General features: G+C 45.2%; 2 protein-coding genes across 12 annotated transcripts in view; one reads left to right on the forward strand and one right to left on the reverse strand.

Annotated features, from left to right (window-relative positions):
* Positions 1-17491, forward strand: part of cicb (capicua transcriptional repressor b) — a 37766-nt gene extending 20275 nt beyond the window's left edge. For 4 of the 9 annotated variants that reach the window (XM_023964420.2, XM_023964418.2, XM_078933556.1 and 1 more), the window contains 19 exons: positions 1916-2065; positions 2223-2397; positions 2848-2959; positions 3052-3234; positions 4020-4152; positions 4246-4421; positions 4638-4776; positions 6129-6226; positions 6322-7312; positions 7387-7526; positions 7639-7799; positions 8960-9150; positions 10113-10574; positions 10656-10996; positions 11072-11235; positions 11327-11487; positions 11785-11919; positions 14672-14803; positions 14890-17491. In XM_023964420.2, the coding sequence (XP_023820188.1) occupies positions 1916-2065; positions 2223-2397; positions 2848-2959; positions 3052-3234; positions 4020-4152; positions 4246-4421; positions 4638-4776; positions 6129-6226; positions 6322-7312; positions 7387-7526; positions 7639-7799; positions 8960-9150; positions 10113-10574; positions 10656-10996; positions 11072-11235; positions 11327-11487; positions 11785-11919; positions 14672-14803; positions 14890-15176 (4331 nt within the window). In that variant the 3' untranslated portion in view covers positions 15177-17491. The remainder of the gene's footprint in view (positions 1-1915; positions 2066-2222; positions 2398-2847; positions 2960-3051; positions 3235-4019; positions 4153-4245; positions 4422-4637; positions 4777-6128; positions 6227-6321; positions 7313-7386; positions 7527-7638; positions 7800-8959; positions 9151-10112; positions 10575-10655; positions 10997-11071; positions 11236-11326; positions 11488-11784; positions 11920-14671; positions 14804-14889) is intronic. The other 5 variants (XM_078933559.1, XM_078933560.1, XM_078933561.1 and 2 more) reach the window with 5 other exon arrangements.
* Positions 16769-23325, reverse strand: znf526 (zinc finger protein 526). 3 transcript variants are annotated; one of them, XM_020710592.3, is made up of 8 exons: positions 23055-23325; positions 22259-22603; positions 21897-22063; positions 20866-20961; positions 19957-20705; positions 19750-19879; positions 18082-19665; positions 16769-17212 (listed from the first exon to the last, which is right to left on the reverse strand). In XM_020710592.3, the coding sequence occupies exons 2-8, from the start codon at positions 22548-22550 to the stop codon at positions 17039-17041; spliced, it is 3192 nt and encodes a 1063-aa protein (XP_020566251.1). In that variant the 5' UTR covers positions 22551-22603; positions 23055-23325; the 3' UTR covers positions 16769-17038. The 3 variants fall into 3 exon arrangements, with proteins under 3 accessions (XP_020566251.1, XP_020566250.1, XP_078789688.1); XM_020710591.3 differs by having other exon boundaries at positions 21897-22081; positions 23055-23265; XM_078933562.1 differs by lacking the exon at positions 23055-23325 and having other exon boundaries at positions 21897-22081; positions 22259-22779.
* Between the last annotated feature and the right edge of the window lie 362 nt (positions 23326-23687).

A 23687-nucleotide genomic window follows, 5' to 3' on the forward strand; every position in this document is an offset into this window, starting at 1 on the left:
ACTGGCTGATGGACAAGTGCACCATATTTACGAAATATACTTAAGTGTTGTCTAGTTTACAGCAACTTCTTTATAGCATTTTTTTCTGTCTTGTAGCCTTGCTTGTTGATTAGCTTCACTTAAGCAGGTCTTCATCTCAGTTACTGTTGCAAGTAATGTGGGATGGTTATGTTTTTCTAAAGCACTTTTCTTGTCAAACGGCTCATTTTGTGTTGTTTTGGCACTCGGTAGAAGTGATTCCACCTTGTGTTATAATCCAAGCATGAGAGGATTCCTTTTCCCCGTGTCTGCTGCCGGTGCACGACCAGGGGCGTTCCCGAGAGGTTGGTCCAATTTGGAGCAGTGCACCTAAGGCTCCAGTTTAATGAAGGTTCCTGTGGCTTTTTTTCTATTTTAATCTGAAACATTTACAGCTGGGAAAACCACATCAGATACGTCACAATACATCTTAAAGTCGCACAACTCTTATATTAAAAAATCACCCGGTTCCTACTTTACCAAATAATTTACTGTATACAGTTAATCAATATCTGTCTCCATTGCATCAGCCCTGAAGCCGGTTGAGTCCGAGGAAGTGGATATGTGCTGTTACAGAACCCGCAGATCACACACTCCTGCAGCCGAGTCGTTATTGCAATCTACGGTTTGACATGCCCACGAAAGACTGCATACATTCCGGGTGGATGGTTTAATCCAGGCCGTGGACAGGCGGGAGGCCTTGTTAACCCCTTGTTGACCAAACCGCTGTGGTAATGTAAACAAACACACAGAGAGAGGGGGCATCGGGGGCAATTAGACCAAAAGAGGAAGGAACATTTTCGTCGTTGATATTCTTATTTTTAGTCACGTGCTTATATGCGATTATCATTGTTTTGAATTCTTCCCGAGCAGTGCTGTCGGGTTTTGTACACTTTGTCCATTGATGCCGGATTGCTCGGCGGGCTTATGATTGCGGCACTTTGCTAGAAGGCCGGACGTAACTTATATATTTGAGGAAGAAACGCCTCTTCCAAAAAGCGTGGCGCTTCATCTGTGAAACCATCGCCATTGCCGGGTTATGAGGACGTTAAGGACGAATGACGAGCGCGATGTGAAGGGATGAAACCGAAACAGACGCCGCTGAGCACATGCCGTCATCTGCAGCTTCCCAGCGAGATCCACTCGAGACGTGGAGTTGAAGATGGTTCCTCGGTGATACATCAGTTTCTTTGTGTCACAGAAAGTTCGTTTTAAAAGCCCGAACGCCATCCGTTTGTGAGAAAAGCCAAGGGGTTTGAATCAACCATGTTTTCATCAGAAAATCCTCCATATCTACGCCAAGGATTAAGCATGTTCGGTCAGTACATGTGTGTTTTTTAGAAGAGTTTCATGTCAATCTGCACATATACAATTACACTTTTCTTCCTGTTTATTGATAGAATTACAGATTACATCCTAAGTTTGTGTTGTGAAGAAAACGACACATTTTTATGGTTTGTTTTTAAACTCCACAGCTTTATTCATGTTTGTTGTTTGGCAGTGTAACAGCTACTGTTCTCTATCCCGTCTGTAAATGAGAACAGCGAGTCCTTTTGTACATCAGCTGTTGTTGGAGTGATTTAACCAGTTAAGAGGTGGGATGTCTGCTACTGTGGAGACATTGATGTCTGCTGTGCTTATGAAAGTAAACGCACTTTGGGGCTTTTTCCTTTATTTATTGACATTATGTCAACAACCACATCAATTCCTGTTGTTGTTTTTTTATGATTTGGCAAGAGTAAGAGTTTCTATGTTGTAGTTTTTGCACCAAAGACTTTGAAGAACTATAACTTGAGAAGCAACTGCTTGATTAGTATTACTGGAAACCTGATTTTTCTTGTCAATGCTAAATATTTTATGCTATTAAGAAAGTCTTACATGAGAATTTCTTCTGCAGTGTGGACCAATGTAGAGCCCCGCTCAGTTCCAGTCTTCCCTTGGCATTCATTGGTTCCTTTTCTGGCACCGACCCAATCAGATGCTTCCCCTCAGCCAGAAGAGGGCCAGCACCCAGTCAACCACCCTCAAGCTGCCAGCCTAAAGACAGGTGGGTTATATATTTGTGAATGGCCTAATAGCTGTAGAAAAGATGTCATGATGATTTTTGAGTTTGATGTTTAAAAAAAAAAAAGTTTAAAATTTGTAATGTTTTCCTCCAGTTTTGAACCATTAAATGAGACTTTCTTTTTTTTTTCCTTCCTTAGAATGTCATGGGGCAGCATCACTTTCACAGGAGCCCACCGAGGTGCCTCCCACTGTAGAAAGAGTTCCTCCAACTCGGCCTCTCCCTTCCTCTTATGAGCCGCTTCCAGAGAAGGAGAAAGGAGATGCGGAGAGAGAGAGGCCCGACAGTGAAACTGAGAGTGACGTGGATGACCCGTAAGGACCAATTACCCTGTTTCCACATTTCATCAGATTTGAGGTTGCATATAGACACAATGTGCTGCACACAAACCTTTGTCTTTGTACTTTTGTTGAAACGGTTGCCTGTCCAAGCAAGCTTTCCGTTTGCTTTGAGGTGCTGTGTACCCACACATGCAGAACAGGAGTGTGATATTTTCTGTGTCCTCGCTCTAATTTGGGCAGAAGAACTGTGCTAGAACAAAGCAGATAGGAACAAAAGCTTCCAGTTCTGATCTTTGTCCTCCAATGAGAGGATGCGTGGCCGGGCAGTCAAGAGATTTAGACAAAAACGCATATTATCCGCCCATATATATTTTATTAAAAATCTACCATCTAAAGCTGTTAAGGGAATAATAGAAAGAATATTTAAAGCTCACCTGTCAATACCAGCTACACTGTCATTTTTCTGTGCCTTGTGTCTTTTAGGTTCTTACCAGGAGTGGTACCTGAGCCGCCCATCACCACATCACCAGTAAAGAGGCGTACCCAGTCTCTTAGTGCACTACCCAAAGATGGAGATAAGAACAGTCCAGGAAAAGTAGGATTTCCTTCAGGTCCACACCAGTATTGTTCTCTACTTTACTAGAAGGAATTTGAAGATCTGATATTTGCTAAATTCCTCCCTTATAGAGAGAAAAGGACCACATCCGGCGACCAATGAATGCATTCATGATTTTTAGCAAGCGTCATCGAGCCTTAGTGCACCAGCGCCACCCGAACCAGGACAACAGGACAGTTAGCAAGATCCTTGGAGAATGGTGGTATGCTCTGGGACCAAAAGAGAAACAGAAGTACCACGACTTGGCCTTCCAGGTATTTGGATGATTGTAGATACCCACCATTGATTGTATAAGAGAACTGGACTGAGTGACACCTCCCCCCTCACGTTCTCTTAATAGGAAGTGCCAGCTGATCCCAAGAAGCCAAAATCCCATAGACTTCAATTGAGAAATAAACAGCTATTTCTCATTCATTCTATATTCTCATTATAACCATTCTTTTCTGCTACCTTTTTTTTAACATGTTCTTGCTAATCTTTTTTTCATGATATTTTATGTAGTGCAAGTTATTCAAGTTATAAACTGGCCAGTCAGATGCCTCAATAATGTTGAATGTTCAAAACGTTTGAACAGGTGGTAGTGGAGTGGACTTCCAACAAGCTCACTCCTGATTGGTGATGGTTGTTGCCATAGAAATGTTGACTCGGACTGTCTCGAAATAATCCCTGCTTACTGACGTCGTCTGGTTCCAACACGTCTACGTCCATTTTGCGAAAAAAATAACTGCGACTGAATTGATTTGGAACCGAAAGCTAGTGATTTTCTATGGGTGACATCACACCCACTCGGTCCAGTTCTGTTACAGAGTCGATGATTCTCACATCAAACCCCTGAGAACCTGACAGATTTGTTGGGGCATAAACTTCTTTTTTCTCCAGCTCTTGTTTCTGACCAAATTTTGACTTGTTTCTAAAGTTATGTTTTCTTGTTGACCTAAAACTACCTTCATGGGTTTTTAAAAAGCACAAGAAAGTCTGGTGTGTTTTGTTGAACCAAAACAGTATTTCATGTAAATGTGTTTCTTGTCTCTTGTTCCAGGTTAAAGAAGCCCATTTTAAAGCCCACCCAGACTGGAAATGGTGTAACAAAGACAGGAAGAAGTCCAGCTCTGAAGGCCGTGGAGTCCCCGGGGCCAAAGACATCAGAGAGAGAAGCATGTCTGAATCCACAGGTAAGTTCTCTTCATCGCTTCCAGTGTACGGAGATGTGTATTTATACATTAGTATAATTCTTCCAGACCTCTAATAGCCTTGTTTTTCCACAGAGCCTCATTCTGTGGAGCTGAAGGGTGTGGGTCCAGGTTTGGTGGGTGTCTCTGAGAGGAGCACAGCAGAGGAGCATGTTGGCCAGCTCACCCGTCCTAGAGCCTTCTCTCAAAGTGCCATGCACAGTCTGGGTGACAGGGGCAGTAACACTCAAGCCCTGGCAGAACTAGCACAGGTGACAAAAAACTATTTGGCTGTGTTTCCATAATAAAACCAATTTTCCTTACTTCAGTGTAATTATTAGTTGTTTTTTATGTACCTCATGCCATTATCAGAACTTGTTCAACATTACATATGTTTATGGGTGTGGTCATGGCAATGTGCTGCACACAAATGTTCCACATTTAAAACATAACCCCATCCACCCTGACATGCTGCTGTATTTCTGCAGATGTGTGGTGAACGTGGCGGTCAGTTTTCAAGCCATGCCCCTTCACTCTCACAGAACCAGCGAGGCGTCAGTGAGGACATGACCAGTGACGATGAGCGCATGGTCATCTGCGAGGAGGAGGGGGACGATGATGTCATCGGTAAGACAACCCTTCCCTATGATGTGGTATAGATAAGAGTAAGTCACATGTTAGTTTCCTGCTTTATTTGTCATTGACTATTTATGTGAAGCAGCTGCATTTGAAACTGTACAGAGTAGGTTTTACTGTTGAAGAATACAGACATCAAATAGGTAGACAATCCTTCCCTATGATGTTAGTGTAACATACAGTTGGGTTTTAAACCGAGGATTACGTTATCCCTACATACTACTAATAACTTTATGATGTCTTATTGAGAGTTATCCGCTGTTGTAAGGCTAAAAGAATAGCAAACGTTGCATAAAGACCCCTTACACGTGATGTCACAGTGCCTGCGTGAACGCCCTCTCTGCCATTTTGGGAGTCAAACATAGAGGGCCCTGCCGCGGATCTTTGTCATGTCGATCTTTTGTCGTCTTCCTTTTCCAATATCTGCCTTTGATCAGTTCCCTCCGTGCTGTCGGTAAAAGGAAATAAGAGGCTGCCAGATCTGCCACAGATCAGAACCCACGTCTGGTGTCTTTTCTTATAGAGCCCCCCCTGCACCAACACACAACGCAGAGCAGCGGGGCTGTGAGGAAGAGGTCGCGGTTTGTGCGTCGAAAGACTGAGTTAGATATTAATTAGATGTATTCTTATATATTGATAAAATACAAAAAGCATTCATATTATTTGGCAAAACATTTTAATGTTTCTTTAGTTATCCAGTAAAAACAAAAAGAACCAGTTCTAGCCAGGACCCTTTCAAAAGTAAACAGATTGGCACCAGTTAAAACCCAAACGTTACCCATCCCTAATTATTTAGGACGTTTAAGACAAAATGTGTGACCATAGGTCTAGCTGACACAAAATGTTCACTACAGAGTCTGCCGGCCTCGGTAGGCTGCCACCCTTCCCGTTTGACTGCAGAAATCCATTCGTTTTTGTCTTCGACAAAATGAGACGTTTGAATTTGGAGTTTTTCTGTCAACCTACAGCAACACGTGTACCATGATGCCATTTCTCTACACAAAGGTCGCTGATTTTACCTGTCGGATGTATCAAACTATGAGTGCTTGACTCTCACAATGTTGGACAACAGTGCATCTTATGTCACTGCAAGGGGTCTGTATTTGCTTTTATATTTTTCTGAGTCGCGACCAAATCCCAAGCTTTCTGGTGGAAGGGAAAAACTTTCTTTGAACCATTGTGATGGCTTAAATGCTGATCACATACAGTTAACAGAGATGCATGCAATTCAGACTAAAAATGCAATTGCTGGTATGAAAGTGTAGCTCTAGCAGTTCCTAAAGCCTTAATACACAGAAGAACCAAAATGAAGTGTAGCTGTAGTTGATTTTGTTTTTTCACAGAGGACCCTTATCCTAGCAGTTCCATAGATCTCAAATGTAAGGAGCGAGTGTCTGACAGCGACAGTGAGAACGCTTCAGGAGATGAAGGTGGTCGGAAGGTAACAGAATTTCTCTTTTTGCGGTTGTTGAATTACGTTCCAGCCACAGTGTCTTCTAGTTACCTGTTGTGACACCTACATGTCCTCTTTTTCAGAGAGTTTTTGCTCCTGTCATCTGCTCATCTGCCTCCTCTTCTTCATCACATCACACCCCCCATGGCAGGAGTGTCTCACTGTCCTCTTACCCCTCAAGCAAACGCTATGATGAGGGGAGGTCTGGAGGGGGAGGGCTTTCAGATCACAGGAGGAAGGAGAGAAGGGAAGGAGAAGGAAAGGACAATTTTGTGGTCGAGGGTGGCAGAAGTGTGCAGGCCCCTCCTCTCTCCCTCTCCTCTGGTCATTCAGTAATTTCTACATCACTAGCTGGAGGGCCCCCTCCCTCGTCGGCAGGTTCTTTGGGAACGAACCCTCTCCTGGGTATTGGGACTGTGAGGGTGGCGTCCACAGCAGTGACCAACGTGATGCGTCCTGTAATCAGCTCACCCCTCCCCATTGCCAGCAAACCTAGAGAGGGAGGCTCTTCATCCAGCCCCCACCCCCCTGAGAGGAAATCCCTGACTCCCCAACAGCAGCCTCAACTTCTGTTCAGTCCAGGGGTTGGAGGCGGGGCTGCAGCCACAGGGGGTGGGTACTACTCGTCATCCTCGCCCAATCCAGCGGGTGCAGGCGGTGTAGTCACTAACTTGGTGTTAGGAGGAGCTCTGCCTGCACAGTCAGCTGTCCAGCTCATTACCCCCTCCCCCCCTTCCCAGCTACCGCATCAGCAAGCCCTCCCCTCCACAGCTGTTTCAGCCACACACAGCCAAAGCAACGGGCCCCTGCCTGTGCCTCTAATTCAGCCCCAGTTCCTTCCTGCTTCCTCCTTGGCTCCCCCTGGGGGTAAGGCCATCACACAAGTTCAATACATTCTGCCCAGTTTACCTACCAACACCAACCCCAAGAGCCCGCCTCAGCAGCTCAGCCAGCCAACCAGTATCTTCAACTTACCCACAGCTCCACCGACACACGTGTCGTTGTCCAATGGAAAGCAGCAGGGTGCCAGTCTGCCAGCGGGGGCGGTGGGTGTGGTCAGTCCTGGATCTAGAGGTGAGCATTTTATGACAACAGATACAGCAACTTTTCCAATGCTAACCCCTTTCGTCTTTCCCTCGTTACATCAGTGCAAACACAGTCTCCAGTGCTCCAGGGTAAAATGCTGGTTCCCATGGCAACAATAAGGACTGCACCAGCCCCTGTCCAGCAGTTTCCCATTGTGACTCCACCTCTTCCTGTACAGAATGGTGCTCAGTCTGGAAGCAAGGTTAAAGAGCACTTCAGTAGCTCCAATTAAATGAAGCTTCACAATAAAAATCCATTTACACTCTACAAAAATACCCTGTGGATTCTCAGACTTGTGTACTGTACCTCAATAGATCATCCAGATCGCTCCTATGCCAGTGGTCCAGTCCCAGCTCCCTCAGGGAGGAGCAGTGCATCCTGCCAGCGCTTTCCCGGTAACAGTGGGCACAGCCGCTGTGGTGGCACCTGGATCGGCCCCTTCCCAGACAGTGCTGCTGCCACAGGCGCCTACTAGGTAAAAACGACCTTCATGTTGCTTTGGGTTCATTTTGGGTCAATGTGGTAAAATGGCTCCACTGTGGTTTTTTTAGAAGTAATGGTTTTCTGTTCATTTTGTAAACCTGTACCACAAGTCTTATTTTAATGAGATTAGTTTTGATTTAATATGGCAGGGTTATGTTCATGAAATCCTCATTGATTTACTGAGGAGTGCTGCCCTCTTGAGCCTGTTCTGTTATGAAATTAGATGTGCCTAAGATTTTTGTTTCCCCATAAAACTTTCCCATTTAAAATGTCTTTATCACACTAAATGATCTTTAAAAAACACAGCTTTCAGTAGGGAAAATTGATACCTTCTGAGAATGTGTGGTCACAAGGATTTCAGAATATGTTTTTGACATCCTTAAAGCCGTTTCTTTAACAAATGGATGAGCCAGAGCAGATGTCTGGAGGGTGTTGTAATCAAATGATGCCTCTTAAGTTTGACCTGGCTTTGATAAACGGGGGAACAAAGGCGCCTGCCCAGAAACGCGTGCCGGCCTCATTCATCCTGTCCCTGCTGCTGTAAACACAAGGAATCGCGTGGCTGCTTTGAAAGTGGTCATTTTTGTCTTTTGTGGTGAGATTTTTGCATGTTTTGTATGCAGAGTGAACAAACATTAAGATCATTTTGTCCTGAGAGAAACATGTGTGTGGGGAAAAAATGGATCCATCTTGTAGATTGTAATATTGTTTGTACTAAATTACAATAATGCCTAAAATATTAGGAGCCCATCTTGTTTCATATTCCAATAAAAGCCCAGCTCCCTTAAATGCAGGGAGTCGAGAAGAAACCAAATTCCTGGAGGGGTGCAGCTGCTGCAGTACAGCTCTATTCTGGATGTGTTAGTCATGCTGCTGGTGGCCTGAGTTGCCTCTGCTCGCCACCCCCACACTACTTTTCAGCTCCTCACACAGCACTAGTCATCTAGTGCTACTTGTGTTGTAGGCTCATCAACTGACCCCTACTGCAGTACTTCTCGTTTTGCCTTTCTTCCTCTTTCCCAGCAATTGTCTTTCTGTTCCTTGCATCAGGCCTGGCTCTGACCAAACCGTCTGCCAGCAGCATTGTTTGCCTTTAGATTTAAGTTTAACGTTTGTTCATTTCCTTCTCCTGTTTCTTTACCTGACATGAAGAATCACCTATGTCCAGTCCACTCCTGGGATCCCATCTACTCTGCCCTTAGTGTCCACAACAACCGGCTCTTCCTCTTCTCAGCAAGCTCTTCCCGTCCCTGGATCTGCATATGTCCCATCGCCATTAGCAACCCTTGGCTTCACAGCCATCGCTTCACCTGGACATACGCTGGTTCAGCCACTAATTGCAGGTCAGTGCTTTGAAAAAGAGCTTTTAAAAAAAAGAAGCTCTTTACTAAGTTAAAACATCTTGAAATTAAAAATCGGGGCTTCCAAATGAAAGTCTTGATGGTGAAGATCATATGAGGCAGAAGATTCAAAGACAACAGGCTACTTGAAGATCCATCTCCTCTCGAACAAATGAAACATATATGGTGGTAACATATGGCAACATTTTGGCATTTCTTTGCTCAGTTTAACCAAGAACAACAGACAACATCTGGGTGACTCAGGACTAAAATTCATAAAAGAGAATATTTTAAATCTATTTCAAATATTTAAATGTTGAGACATTGTTTTCATTAATTAATACTAATGAGGTTCCCCAATCAATGTCTCTCTGCTGCAGGTAGAAAAAAAGCTGATTGTTTAAATGCAGTAAAGTCACTCGGCAGAATGAAGTCAGACTACACTGAGCGTTTTAAAGAATGTCTTTGAAAGTGTGTTTTGTGTGATGCACATGTGCTCCACAGATCCTGCACCGGGCTTTGGCCCAGAACTAACAAAAGAAATCAGAACAAAGAGGAGGCCAGCAACACAATAGAAGCACAAGGGATGATGGGAATCAAAAATATACATCAAGTTTGAAAATGTACAAGTTGGTGCTCGATAATGTACCAAACCGTCTAAAAACGTACTTGATGCACTGGGAAAAGCGCTGCTTACTGAGTCATCTGCTCTTGACACAGTCGCTCTTTAGGAAGAGAGAATAAATGAACTGAAATACATGTATCTTTATCTTGTGGTGTTCCCTTTCTCTGCTACTCTTATAGGTAGGGTGAGTGGCTCAAAAATGCAACACAGCACATTTAGAAGTTGAAAGTTCGGTATTTAGTCAGTCTGGAACCACGCAGACCCCACAAACACTATCATACTCTGAGTAATGTTCCTGCTTTTTGTCTCACTTTGTTTCCTTCCTGGCTCTTTCATCCAGGTCAGCCACCACTCCTAGCTGCTGCTCAGACCCCGCAGCCCCCCACCTCAGCCCCTGCTGCTGGTTCTGGGAGCCCGATAGTCACAGCCATCTACCCTCCTTCACCAAGTGTCACCATGGCAACAGGGGTTGTTTCCATGGCAGCAGTGCCCCCAAGTGTGGCCTACACCGTCTCCAGCTCATCAAGTGTTTCCACACAAATCTTGCCTAAACACCCACCTACCCTGAGCGCTGTCGCGCCTCATCCGCAGCCCCATCCGGACAGACAAGCGGACCGGCAGCCGCCTGCGGACAGGCCCGCCGATCGACAAAATGACAGGCAGGCCGAACTGCCAGCACACTCGGAGAGACAGTTAGACAGGCAGTTGCATACCTCCAGCAGTGGCAGCTCAGTGGCACCCCCTGGTGGCTCAGCAGTGTCTTTAAGGCCTTGCAGTCCTGCCCTTCAAATCCAAATTCCTGGTATGTTTGCGAGTTGTTTTTATCCTAGATAATGTTTCATTTTTGAGAATTTTTTTTGCTGACTTAAGTTATGATTTTTAGGCAATCCACCAGGTACGCCTAAGCTGTTACAGCCTCCGGTCAGGAACCCTCACAAAGTAAAGGCAACCATTGCAACCATCCCCGTGGGGAGTTACGACGGAGGAGGCAGAGGAAAAGACCGGGAGCGTGACAAGGAGAAGGAACGGGAAAAGGATAAGGAGGCGGGCAGGGAAACTGCCAGCAACAGTCATTTTTCCTTTGATCCTGAGCCGCTAAGGCAGACGGGTTCTCCCTCAGCTCCGCCCACAGAGGAGCCCACGTCTTTAGATCGACCTCTGGAGGGCTCCAGTACCACAGACTCGGCCGACACGCGGAACAGGGAAAGCACAACCACCAAAGAGGTAAAAAGGAGCTTCACGCCCTCTGGTCTGGTCTGATCTGTCATGTGTGTAACGTCTGCCTCAAACGTTGTGTAGGCTGCATGGAAGGAGCAGGAGTCCCTCCCATCCCCCCCTCTCCCCCCTCCATCAACCACAGAGCCCGCTTTACCACCTCCACAGACTGACAAAGACACTCTGACGCCCAAAAGGATTAAAGCTCGTCCACCACCGCTAAAGAAGACCTTCGACTCTGTGGACAAGTGAGTCAATGCCTTTGATGGAGCTTTTTGCAGAAACTATCGATGAATAGTGTAAATATATACACTTTATATTTTGTTTTTGCCCTTGCTGGACTGGCAGGGTTCTTTCAGAGGTATACTTTGAGGAACGCTTCGCTGAGCTGCCAGAGTTTCGACCAGAGGAAGTTCTGCCGTCACCGACCTTGCAAAGTCTGGCCACTTCACCCCGTGCCATCCTGGGAAGTTATCGGCGAAAGAGGAAGAACTCGACAGGTCTGTCAAGCATTCAAGAAATCCTTTCAGATCTCGTCTTAGCTGTGACTGAAATTGAGGCAAAAGGATCAACTGACCTGGTTAAAATATTTGCTTACTAATGAAAGTACTTTTAATGAAGACCTGTGTTAATATTTCAGCCAACCCTCTACACATTTATGGTCACAGGGGCCCTGTTAGAGCAAAATTAACTAGTGTGGTAGTATAACTCAAAATGGGATGTCCTCGCGTATGGATGCCAGGTCTAAGAGGTCATGCTGATGTTCCCTGTCTGTGTTGGGTTTTGATTGATTTCAGATTTGGATTCTGCCACTGATGAGCAACTCTCACCAAAGAGAAAAAGTCGGCGGCGATCAAGCTGTAGCTCTGAACCAAACACGCCTAAAAGTGCCGCCAAGTGTGAGGGGGACATCTTTACTTTCGACAGAGCAGGTAAATAGAAAAGTAAAGTCACATCAATACAGCGTTCCCTCGCTAGATTGCCGTTTACCTATTCTGCCTTGTTTTTATAAGAGCAGATTACATTCTGAGCCCTGATTGGCTGTAGACCCTTGTCTATCAACCTCCTCAGTGCCGTCTCTCTCTAAAGCAGGGGTCACCAACCCTGTGCCCGCGGGCGCCAGTGCGCCCGCGAGCACCCCTTGTGGCGCCCGCAGGGAATGCACCCCATTTTTTTTTTTTTTTTTTTTAATTGAAGCAAATATTCAACAAACAACCACGGCATGTCTATCAATGACAACAATATCAATTCTGAGATAAAGGTAGACAAAAAAAAACAAATATAACTTAAAAAATAATAAAGTAAGGGTCTATTACAAAAGTTTAAATAGATCAAATAAATTACACAATATCTGGGCGTTCTTGTGATTCATGTAATGTAAAGATTTAGAGATTAGGTTGAGACATCCATTAATGTGAGGTTTTACCTTTAAGAATTTACAAGTATGAATAAAATGCTTTGAAATTACAATCAGTACATTAATCAGAAAGTCCAGATTTTTGTCAATTAATTGTAATCAAATTTTAATTATATTCCAATTTAAAGGGTTAATGATGATATCTTTGGCTTTAAGCCAATTATGAAAAGAAGACCAAAACTTTTTTACATGCAAACATTCGAAGAAAAGACAACCATTTCACCGTTTCTAGATCATTTCCACAAAAGACACAAAGATCACTGTCCCAGTTAAAGCGAGAATGTAAAAAAATGATTGGAAGGCTAAATATAATTTAACGGGAATGCTCCAAAAATAGCACTGCTCATATAGCAAATCAATATATTGTGGTGATCTGGGGGTTAGCCCCGCCTTCAACTTGACTCATGGGAAGTGGGGAATCTTGGTGTGTTAAATTGCTCACCATAAGTGAGGGAGCTGTGAGCAGAATTGAGGTTAATGCTGTTTGGCTGGTGGTGGGGGTGTTCAAAATAAACAGACAGATATGATTGTCCGCTAACTTATGTGAGTGTCATTTTTGACAAACGGGGGTTGTGCTTTGCATGAGGCACAGGTAGCTGATTCAGACATGTCCAGTGGAGCTGCTTCTAAGTAAGAAGATAGTGAATCAAGACTTGAGCGCAACGGTACCGGCCTGGATATTAGAGGGTAGTGATTCAGTGCTTGCTATTGGTAATTGATGCACTTTAGTTCTGCTATTGTGAAATATATGGCAGAGTATGGAACGGTCCTGAAACTTACGAATCGGCGTTCCTGCCTTTGAGAAAAAGGCGCGTGTGTGTGTGTGTGAGGAGGAGAAGGGGAGGGGTAGTGGGCGCAGCTTGCGAGGTGAAACGTCGCATGGAGACCATTGCGCTACACCTGGATCATGGGGTAGCTTATGACTCAGCTCATTTTAATAATGTCATTCTTTACTAATTATTGCGGACATTTTCAATACTTGTCTGTATTTTCCATATAAATGTATTTTTACGGTTGTTTAGTTGGTGATAGTTACTTATAAATAAAGACAGCAGGTAATGCAGGCTGGAAAACAGCTGCATTTTTTCAGACCATGAATAAACAATAAATAATTTGTTTATGAAAGTATTGAGGATTTTGGAGGATTTTTAATGTTGGTGTTGCACAAAATTAGAAAAATGCCAAATATTTTTGGAGTAATCCCAGTGATGAGCTCTATGATTTAGTTTTTAATGTTTTATGAGACCTAAACATGATTTTCACAATAACAGGTTTTTAAATAATCAAATCCCTCTGATACATTTCACAAAGACACACACAGGACCAAAAACACACACACAGGACCAGAGGCACACACAGATCATCACACACCAAGCAGAAATGAACTTATTGCTAAAAAATTATGTCAGGAGTTGAGCTCTAAGAAAATGACAAAAGAGCAAAGAAAACGGAATAATTTGATTTATTATTTCTGATTATTATTATATCCTGGCTTTGTTTGTTCATATTTGCATAATTTGACAGAATATATTTATTATTCTGGATTAATATTCCTGTCTGTTTTTATTCAAATTTATGTTTGAAAAGTTAAAATTAAGTTAACGTTTTTAAAGGTTTAAAAGTTTAGCTTTAGTGTGTTCAATAAATATTTATCTTGTGTGGTTGCAACTTAAAGTCTGTTTTGGATTTAGGCCCCCTCTGCAACTGACTTTGACCCCCCTGTAATACGAGTCTAAAAAATTCATGCATGTTTTTGTGTGTAAAATGAGCAAATAAAAATAGGGCACACAAAAGGAAGTCCTCAAATTGTGTTTTTTTTTTTTTTTTGGGGGTGTGCTAGGAGGTTTTTAGTGGCGCCCTTCATACCACTTACTGCGAATGAAATAGCCCTCGGTCTCAAAAAGGTTGGTGACCCCTGCTCTAAAGAATGCATTAGGCATAGTACCATCAATCTCTAAGATCTTTGGTTTCATTCTATAAAACTGGACTTACTTTTCCAAAAACGTTGAGTTTAAAATGGAGAGAAAATTGCGACAATGTTCATGTCTGTCTGAGAAAAGTGTATAAAATGTGTAGTGAGGGGTTTTACAGCTTCAAAGAAATCTATAATATTAAAAAAAATAAAGAGAGAAAACTACTTTGCATATTTTCACCAATTGCAGTTTGTTTTTGGAACGTAACTTCCACGATAAACGAGGGAACCCTGTACTCAATTTCTGCTATACTGTACATTGTTGTGAACATGGTTTTAATGTTTGTAATCCCAGCCACTGATGGGGAAGACATCCTGGCTGAACTGGAGTTTGAGAAAGTGCCGTACTCCTCCCTGAGGCGAACTCTGGATCAGAGGAGAGCTCTCGTCATGCAGCTGTTCCAGGAGCAGGGCTTCTTTCCATCAGGTAGTGCAGAAAGTCCCGTGTGCTCATTCATTTGGGACATATTTTTAGCTCTCTTCAGAATCTGAACCATTTATTTCTGCTTCCAGCTCAGGCCACTGCAGCTTTCCAGACGAGATACTCCGACATCTTTCCCACCAAGGTGTGCTTGCAGCTGAAGATCAGGGAGGTTCGGCAGAAGATCATGCAGACGGCGACTCCCTCCGATGGCTCCGGCTTGGGGCCATCAGACTCCTCCTTCTCTCTTCCTGGACCGTCCGGCTCTCACTCGGGGGACGGATCTGGGCGAGGTGGAGATCTACAGGATGACGAGGCTGAACAAGGAGCACAGGCGAGCCCAGAGAAGCCTCGTGATCCCCACGAGTCTGCTAGATGAGCACTGAAGACAAGTGACCAATTAGTGACGACTTGTGTCACATCTTTTCATCCTCACCTTTATCCACATCCTCACTACCAACTCTCAGTTGACGGTATTCTGATTTACAACAGCTGCTAACCTTAAGAAAAAGTTGTTTGCAGTTTTGGGACGGTTTTTTTCTTCCCCTTCAGGAACAACAAAGTATTAGCATTCAAAAACCTAGAGGCACAAAACATGTCCCATGTACACATACTGCAGCAAATCTCCTAATTCCCACACTTCCATGAGCACTCTGCATTAATTACCCTCTAAAGAGACTCCATTAATGCCAGTGATGGAAGGACCATGTACAGGCGCACGCATTTGCCTTGGAGACAAAACGGTTCTCACCTTGGACGAGCTTGCTGAACTTTGAAACGGCGAACAGTTGGTAGTTTAAAGAGGTAGATCTAGGTTTTGATATTTGTTTGGTTTTTAGGTGAGTAAAGGCATTACGTGTCTGCTTGAGTAACCTACATGTATTTACTGAATTGCTGTAAGCTTGCGATTCCTTTCTGCTGCTGTTTTGGGGGCTGGCCCTCAACAGCCGGACACACGCGACCCGACGGGGACAGTCGATGCAGTGGATCAGAAGACACGCTTGTCGTCCACAGACCTTCAGGAGAGGTCTACCACGTGTCACCGAAGACACTGATAGAAACCTGCGTGGGCTTCTGGCAGTGCCGTCATTCCTGCAGTTACCTGACTGGCCAAGTCCTCCCTTCTTGTGACTAATCCTGGCACGTGCTTTTAGTTAGGAAGCAAGCATTCCTGTGCCTGACATTTGACAGCCATGAAGGAAGGCCCCTAAATGTAGAGGTCTGGCTTCAAAGACCTTCATCCTTTATTGCCAAGCAGTCTTTTATTTTTTTTTAAGTGTTCTGATTTGTATTTAACATTGTCATATTCCGTTTGTTACTGTACTATTCCTATGGTTACTTCTTGTATCATCACAGTCATTTTTTTGATAGCAGTTTTGGAGGCAGGTGAGATGCTGCTGCACACCTGGACACTTCCTCCATTTGAGTCTTCCTTTAATTAGCCTGTCATCTGAACAAAGACCTGTGGTGCAGTCTCTAACCATTCTTTAAAATAAGCATATAAACATCACTTTTTTTTTTTTTTAAATCTCCAAGTGTAGTTTCAGTAGCCTCCACACATGCATTTGATTTGTCACTTTATCGCTCTCCTGACCTTCTCAGAGAGAAAACTGGTCAAAGTTAGGAAGATGATGCAGAGAGCTGATCAGAGAGCCGTTTGTGTCTCTGCAAACCACTGGGTTGGGTTGTAAATAAATACTGTAGAGTCAAGTTGGCTCATATATATCAGCTTTTAAGCAGAAAGACCAAACACCTGGAGAGAAAATACTTATGCCTAATAATGCCCCACTCTGTTATTTTAGATTTGATCCAAGAAGAGAGTTAAATATTTTATTATAAAATTCAAAATGTCAGTTTTCTCTCAGAACTAAATACCCCCGGGGGTAAAAGTCATGTTATGCAAACAAACTTTGTCCTCAAGAACATGCTTTTTTCATGTGCTGGCACTCTGGCTGCAAACCATCGATCATATTGGAGAGGAAAAAATTATTTATTTGATCAATATACACCAATATTACAAAACTGAAAATAAGTCACATCCATAAAAATAATTACAAAAAATTAATACAAATATGGTCTGAGGCACTACCCATGGTCCTTATTTACCCCATCAATCAATCTAGATGCACGTTTTCCATATTTCACTCTAGATCGAACCAGGCAATACAGGTCTGCTGTCCGTTCTGCCAGTATTAAGACTTGTGTGGATGTTTTCAGTTCTGTGATGGCCTTAACCTTCTCTCAGAGCAGCTGCAGACCTTCCACAGCCCCCGTCTCCACGGCCAGGCCGTTCTCCAAAGCTGTGTGATAGATTTCCAGTGCCTGCTCCAGAGGCAGCGCTCCTCCCTCCGTGGTCTCGATGATGGCGATGGTCTCCCCAAACTCGTCGCACATGATGGTTGGGGTTCCCTGCACCTGCAAGAAGAGGGGGGAAATAAAAGAAGGTAAAATCCGCACAGCGGTGCAGGCGTCATCTAGATCCTGTTAGAAATCCTGGAAGGAGCCCCTCATTCTTGTCGGTGGATTATTCTCGTGTCTTCTGGTGACAATCCAAGAAACCTTTTTTTTTTCCATTCCATTTGTAAAAGAAGTCAAACACCCGCTATATAAAAATAAGGTTTTGTAAATGGTCATTACAACCCATGTAAGTCTTTCTGACTCAAGTAAAACCTGAATAAACATAACTATTATTTCCTTTGTTGTGCTTTTGTGTTCCTAATAAATAAGGAGTTACCTAATAGGGGGTCAAATCAGGATCAGATTAAAGTGAATCAAAACAGACTGTAAATTTGAAAAATTACCTTTTAAACTTGAACGCAAGCCTTGTAAGAAATATTGAAAATTTAAAAATGCTTTGTATTCAAGTCATGGTTGGGTGTTGAGCCTACCATTACTGGACATCAGGTAATAAAGGTCATGGTGATGTCATGTCTGATCCAGAACGGCCTGTCTCACCCCCCCCTCCCCCGATGTGCCAAAGCTTGAGCGACCACAACTGGGGATATTTGGTCACAGTTTTAAGTTTCAGTATTTCTTCAATGTTATTTTTTTTTCATATTTCCTACATTTATTTAAAGTTTAAAATATTTTTCAAATATTTTCATGAGGCTTATAATGTGTATTTTCAAGTTTAAAACTGTTTTCAGATTTTTAATTCTCTTTTTAAATTTGTCTTTATAACATTTAAAATCAGATTTTAATTTGTCCTGATTTCACCTCAAAACAAGTTCCTTTTCCAAATTTGTTACTGTAGTAAGTAGAGCACACTTTGTCCAAGTTCTTACCGGCTCTAGATCGGAAGTTTGGATCTGGATGAGCTGAGGTTGGTTGCTGGTTAGGTCCAAGGTGGAAACGTCGACCACGGCCACAGTGGAGCCGGTCTCCATGGCAGCCTGGGCAGCGGCCTCCTCGTCCAGCCTCTGCTGCCTGTCATGGGTCATCTTGTGGTTGCGCAGGTTGGAGAACGTCTTGAAGGCCTTCCCGCACAGGGGGCACACGTGTGGCCGCTCCCCCGTGTGCGTCCTGCGGTGCTCTGCCAGATGCATGCTCTGGATGAAGGCTTTGCCGCACACCTCGCAGCGGAACGGCCGCTCGCCCGAGTGCGTGCGCAGATGCTCCCGCAGGTGCGTGTTCTGACGGAAGCGTTTCCCGCACACCTGGCACGGGAACGGCCGCTCGCCCGTGTGGACGCGCTGGTGGAGCGCAACACCAGAGGAGGACACGAATAGTTTCCCACAGATGGGACACTGGTGAGCTTTGGGCCGCTTGCCGGGGATGCAGCGAGGCCTCCCGAGGCCCGGGGTGAAGTGGCTCAGTCTGTGAAGTCTCAGATTGGCCGGAGAGTTTAGCTTCTTCCCACAAATATTACAATCCAAACCTCCTTTTACCAAACTGGTTGAAACTTCTGGTTTCATCCCTGCCGCTGCTGAGGTGGAGGGCTGCGGCGGACCCTGGGCCTCCTGCGTCTCCTCCATCTGTGCCCCGCCCTGCACCACAGCAAGGTGCTGCTCCAGACAGTGGTTGTCTCTTTGCTTCCTGTTCAAGAAACCAGCTTCGCAGTGGGGGCAGGGAAAAGGGGCCGGAGCCCCCGGATGTTTGGTGAACCGGTGGGCTGCCAGCTTCACAGGGGTGCGAAAAGTGGCGGGGCAGTCCGGGCAGGTAAGGGTGGCAGCGTTGGAGTGCAGCAGGCTGTGCTGACGAAGGTTGGAGGACACGGAAAAAGAGCGGTGGCAGACGTCACAGCGGTACGGGCGCACGCCGGAATGGATGAGGGTGTGCCTCATCAGGTTGGCCAGCAGAGAAAAGGTTTTGCCGCATTCAGAGCACTGGAAGGGCTTCTCGCCTGTATGCGTGCGGATGTGGTTCCGCACGTTGATCTGCTTCTTAAAGGCCTGCCCGCAGATGCCGCACACAAAGCTGCGCTCCGTGGCGTGGGCTTTGCGCCGGTGGTGTGTGAGCTGCAGCTGGGACGGAAAGGTTTTCGGGCACAAACGACAAGAAAAGGCTCCTTTGTCTGACAATGGAGTGGAGGGAGCTTCTGCAGAAGCAGCAGGACTCGGCGGGACGCCCGGATCTCTGCAGTCATTCGAGGCCGAGTCTGACCCCGGGGCACGCTCCACCTCCACCTGCTCTTCCACGTTTCCTTCCGTTGGTTTTGACACCTTCGTGTTGCTGCTTTGCTCCTCCTCCATGCCAGCTTCAACTGCATCCACGTTACTGGGAGAACTTTTCCCAGAATTCTCCATTGTTTCCATCTCTTCCTCAGTGAGAGGAGCGAGCAGGTTGACTTTGGCACGTTCACAGTTCTTTGCTCTTATTCTCTGCAGTATGGCTAAAGCAGTGGGAGATGCTCTAGTAGGACATGAAACCTAGAAAAGACGTAAAAAAAAAAAAGGACAAACGCTTAACTTTGGGGACTAAACTGGACCAGATGACCAGTTTTTGTTTTTTACCATAGAGCTGGGGGTGTCAGATGCTTCACGGTTTAGGTGGGTGCGGCGGTGGTAGAGGTATTTGGTCATGTTGGTGAAGGTTTTGCTGCAGAACTGACATTTGTGAAGGGGGTCTGCAACGTGGGACTTCCTGAAAGAGAACCAGACGGAAAGATGAGACTAAAAGCGGACATACTTCTGTGGGGACAGAGTTTATGAAGTCCTCACCTGTGCATGATGAGAGTCATTTCTGTGGTAAACCCCGTGCCGCAGTCCACGCACAGATAGCGCGCCACACCTGAGTGTGTGCGCATGTGTGTCTGCAGGGACGTGGCCTTCTTAAACACTTTGCCGCACTCTGGACACTCGTGTGTGCCCTGCTCGTGCACACGCTTGTGCGCAGCCAGGCGGTTGACTGAGGTAAAGATGCGGCTGCAGAGCTCGCACTGTAAGGGTTTGGCCCAGGCCCCTCCTCTCTTGCCCCCTACTCTGTTCCTCATTCCTTCCATCTTATCGGAAGTCTCCTGCCGCCCCCGAATCTCCTCCAGAGCACCCATGACCCCCGACTCCCCACTCTCCTTGTCCTGGCCGAGGAAGTGCTCTCCCTGGTGCAGCAGGAAGTCCTCGGGCGTCTGGAACAGAAGGGAGCACTCGGAGCACTCGTAGGGGTGGATGACCACCACCTGTGTCGGCTGTTCCTGCTGCTCTTCGCTCTGCGTCAGCCTCATCTCCAGCCTCTGTATGCCGTTCTCCAACAGCTTTCCCGAGGAGCCCCGACTCACGGCGGGCAGCAGAGGCGGCAGCTTGGAGCGGCGCTGACCCCGCGTGGTGGAGCTGTCCGCCAGAGCCTGAGCGGTGAGGATCTGCAGGTGCATGGTGGCGGAGCCAGGAGTTGGAGTCACTGGGGGCAGCAGGTAGGAGCGGCTGGGTGCAGCTTGCTTGGAAACAGACTTCTGTTGTTGTTGCTGGGCGAGAACCTGAACAATATGTGGGAGAGAACGGATTTAAAAAAAAAAAAAAAGAAAAAAAAAGGTGGAAACTTGTGTGAAAACTCAGATGTTCACAAAACGCTTTGCAGCCTATCGCAGCAATAAAACTATTTACCCAGCAACGCCGTCGCCGTGCGTTAAAGCTCACCTGTGCCAAGATCTCCCCTGCTTGCTGCTCACTCAGCACATAGTTCTGGACGTTGTTCAGAGGAGTGACAGAACCGTCCGGCTGTAACAAATACTCCTGAGGTAGAGAAAAAACACACACAAGTGAATCCCACAAAAAATGGATCCAACAGCTGCCATCTCTGTAGAATACAAATGAATTTATCAAAGAGAAGTGAGGCTTTTCTTCTCACCTGCAGGCCAGTGGGACAAGGATTATGTATGCTGCTGTGAGAGGGTTCAGATTATCACAAGACTCATGCTGCTGGGCTTTTCCAGAGGTATGAAGTGTTTGGGACAGAATCACACTGGGTCTTGTTCTTCCTTGCTCATGCATGAATTAGTTTTCTTTTGTTAGTGGCTCATCTAAAGAACCACTGCAATCAAATCTGTGTTTTTAACATGTTCTTAAGGATTATTTCTTATGATGGAGGACATACATATCAAGTTTAAAATTGCATTTCTTGGTATACTTTTTATTCAAATCTTTGTAAATCAGAAGATGAAAAAAATGCTGTTTTAAAAAGATTGTATTTGTGATGTCAAAAATATGTTGAGTGTTGAGCTCCCTGCTGCGCTCCGTTCTGAAGCATCCACTCGTCTGAGCTGACGGAACGCCTGGATAGCTCCAATGTTGCTCACTGTTTTTGTTGTACCGACAATGTTAGGTTGGGGTTGTGAGGGGCTGTAAGCTAGCGGGAGAGCGTGTAAACAGAGAGCTCTCGGCAGCAGACAAGTTATGTCCTAGAAAATGACAGATTTTTTGTTTTTCACTTAGTCTAAAAACAGCATAATTAAAAAATAGAAAGCCTGGGAACGCTTTTACAATAGATCAAGAGATGACTGGAGTGGGACGTTTAATGGTCACAGGAGGCTCTCCACAACTCAACGAGATGAAAATTCAACCATCAGAACACCAGAGAGTCAATCAACACCCAAGTTATCCAGAATCGTCACAACAGAGGAAATGGTACACAATCAGATCAACTAGTACAACGACTGTGGGTTGCTTACTGTGGTCTCCGTGTTGCTGTGCGTGCTGCTTCTGCTGTGGGTCCGCCGGTGCTCCAGCCAGCTCTCAGGCGCGTCAAACAGAGCCAGGCAGTCCAGGCACTGGTACTGAACAGGTCCAGACATCTGAGCCTCAGTGTTGGTGTGTTCCGTCTCCAGAACCTCACACACTAGCAAAGAAGAATCTCCTAAAAATGAGTTGTGTCTTCATTTGTCATCTAATATATCACACAGATGCTTTCAATCCAAAATGATCTACAAAATCCATGTGAATACAGTAACTATGCATCCTAAAAACCACCCGCAGCTCATTTTAGTGCAAAGTAAAGAAACTCCAACTGCTTAGCACTCTTTCAGTCTTTCACCTTGTTGCTCCACCTCCATGCCAGCCTCTTGCATGTGCATCTCCTGGTGCTGCAGGAGCTCCTCTGCATTCAGCAGGAGGCCCCCACACTCCAGACACTGGAACTGCTGGTTCTGCCCCATCTGAGCCAGGGAGATGCCCTCCACAACGTCGCCGTCGACCTCCTGGCCGGTGTGGATCTGCTGGTGGATCAGGACATCCTCCAGGGTGTCGAACAGCTCTTGGCACTCGCTGCACATGTACTGGTGCTCCACGTAGGTTTCCTCTGCCTCCATCTGCTCGGGGTCAGCCATCGTGACCGAACTTTACAGATTGAATCAGGACGCAAAGTCGGGACAAACGACACCTGTGGGGAGGAAAGGATTCACGTGACACCTGCCGCGCGACACAACTTTGTCAAAATACACCACGCAATTTAAAAAAATCATAAATTTCAAATTAAAATTCCAAACGAAGCCAAAAGAACCCCACAAGCTGTATCCATATTGTTACATCCTAACACAACCCAAGTTACACAACCGTTAGCTTAAAATAAAGGCCGCTATCGCTAACTTTAAAACGCAACAGAAAAGCTAGCAAACAATTTATTTCCCCCCAATGTTGAGCGTGTCTGTATCTAGTGTGTGATGACATTTGGAGAGCTGTTGGCGGCGCTCCCTCCAACAGTGCAGACCAGTTTTTAGACACCGCGGTTTCCTGACAGATGCAGCCCGGTTCGTCTGGCGGTCCGTCAGGCGGCGCTACCCACTTTGTCCCGAAGCTTTCAGCTACAGCGGCGGGCCCTTCTTCCTCCTTACCACTCATTTACTCTCGTTGGACGTTCCCTCCCAGAGCCGTCGTTCTTCGAACATAAAGTTCTAAGCGGTGTCCTTGTCCATTGTAGCGATCTTTGGCAGCGAAATGAAAAATATCTAAATTTTGGCGTAAGAAAACACATTACAATGCGTTTAATGAAATGTTTGCCCGCCGAAAGCGTCCATTCTTGTGATAACTAGCCCCGCCCAATGCGGTAGTCTGAACGGTGTCAGTTCAGTGATTGGACAAAGTTTCCGTCAATCAACAACTGTCATGTTGCTCTGGGCAATGTAGTTTTTACTCACTCAAACCTCTGTTTAAAAAAAAGTAGTGTTTTAGAATATATATCAGAATTCTAATGACTTAGATTTGTCTAGTGTTACTTTTATTTTGCTTTTAACAAAATAACTGTCTCACAGAGCATTTTACACTCAGACCAGGGTCAATTAGTGAAATTATGGATATTAATAATAGGTATAGTTTATTCACAAATTACAAACAATCCAAGTCTTTTTGAAGTTTGGTCGTTTTTAAGTGGTTGTTCAGTAAATAATCATCATTGGACAATGTACATAAGACAACAACAGTAATATTTTTAAAGAAAAATCACTCCATTTAGCAACGACAACACGTCA

Source organism: Oryzias latipes, chromosome 16 (genome assembly GCF_053564925.1).
Source record: "Oryzias latipes strain Hd-rR chromosome 16, Olatipes_Hd-rR_3.1".
Classification (NCBI taxonomy): Eukaryota; Metazoa; Chordata; class Actinopteri; order Beloniformes; family Adrianichthyidae; genus Oryzias; species Oryzias latipes.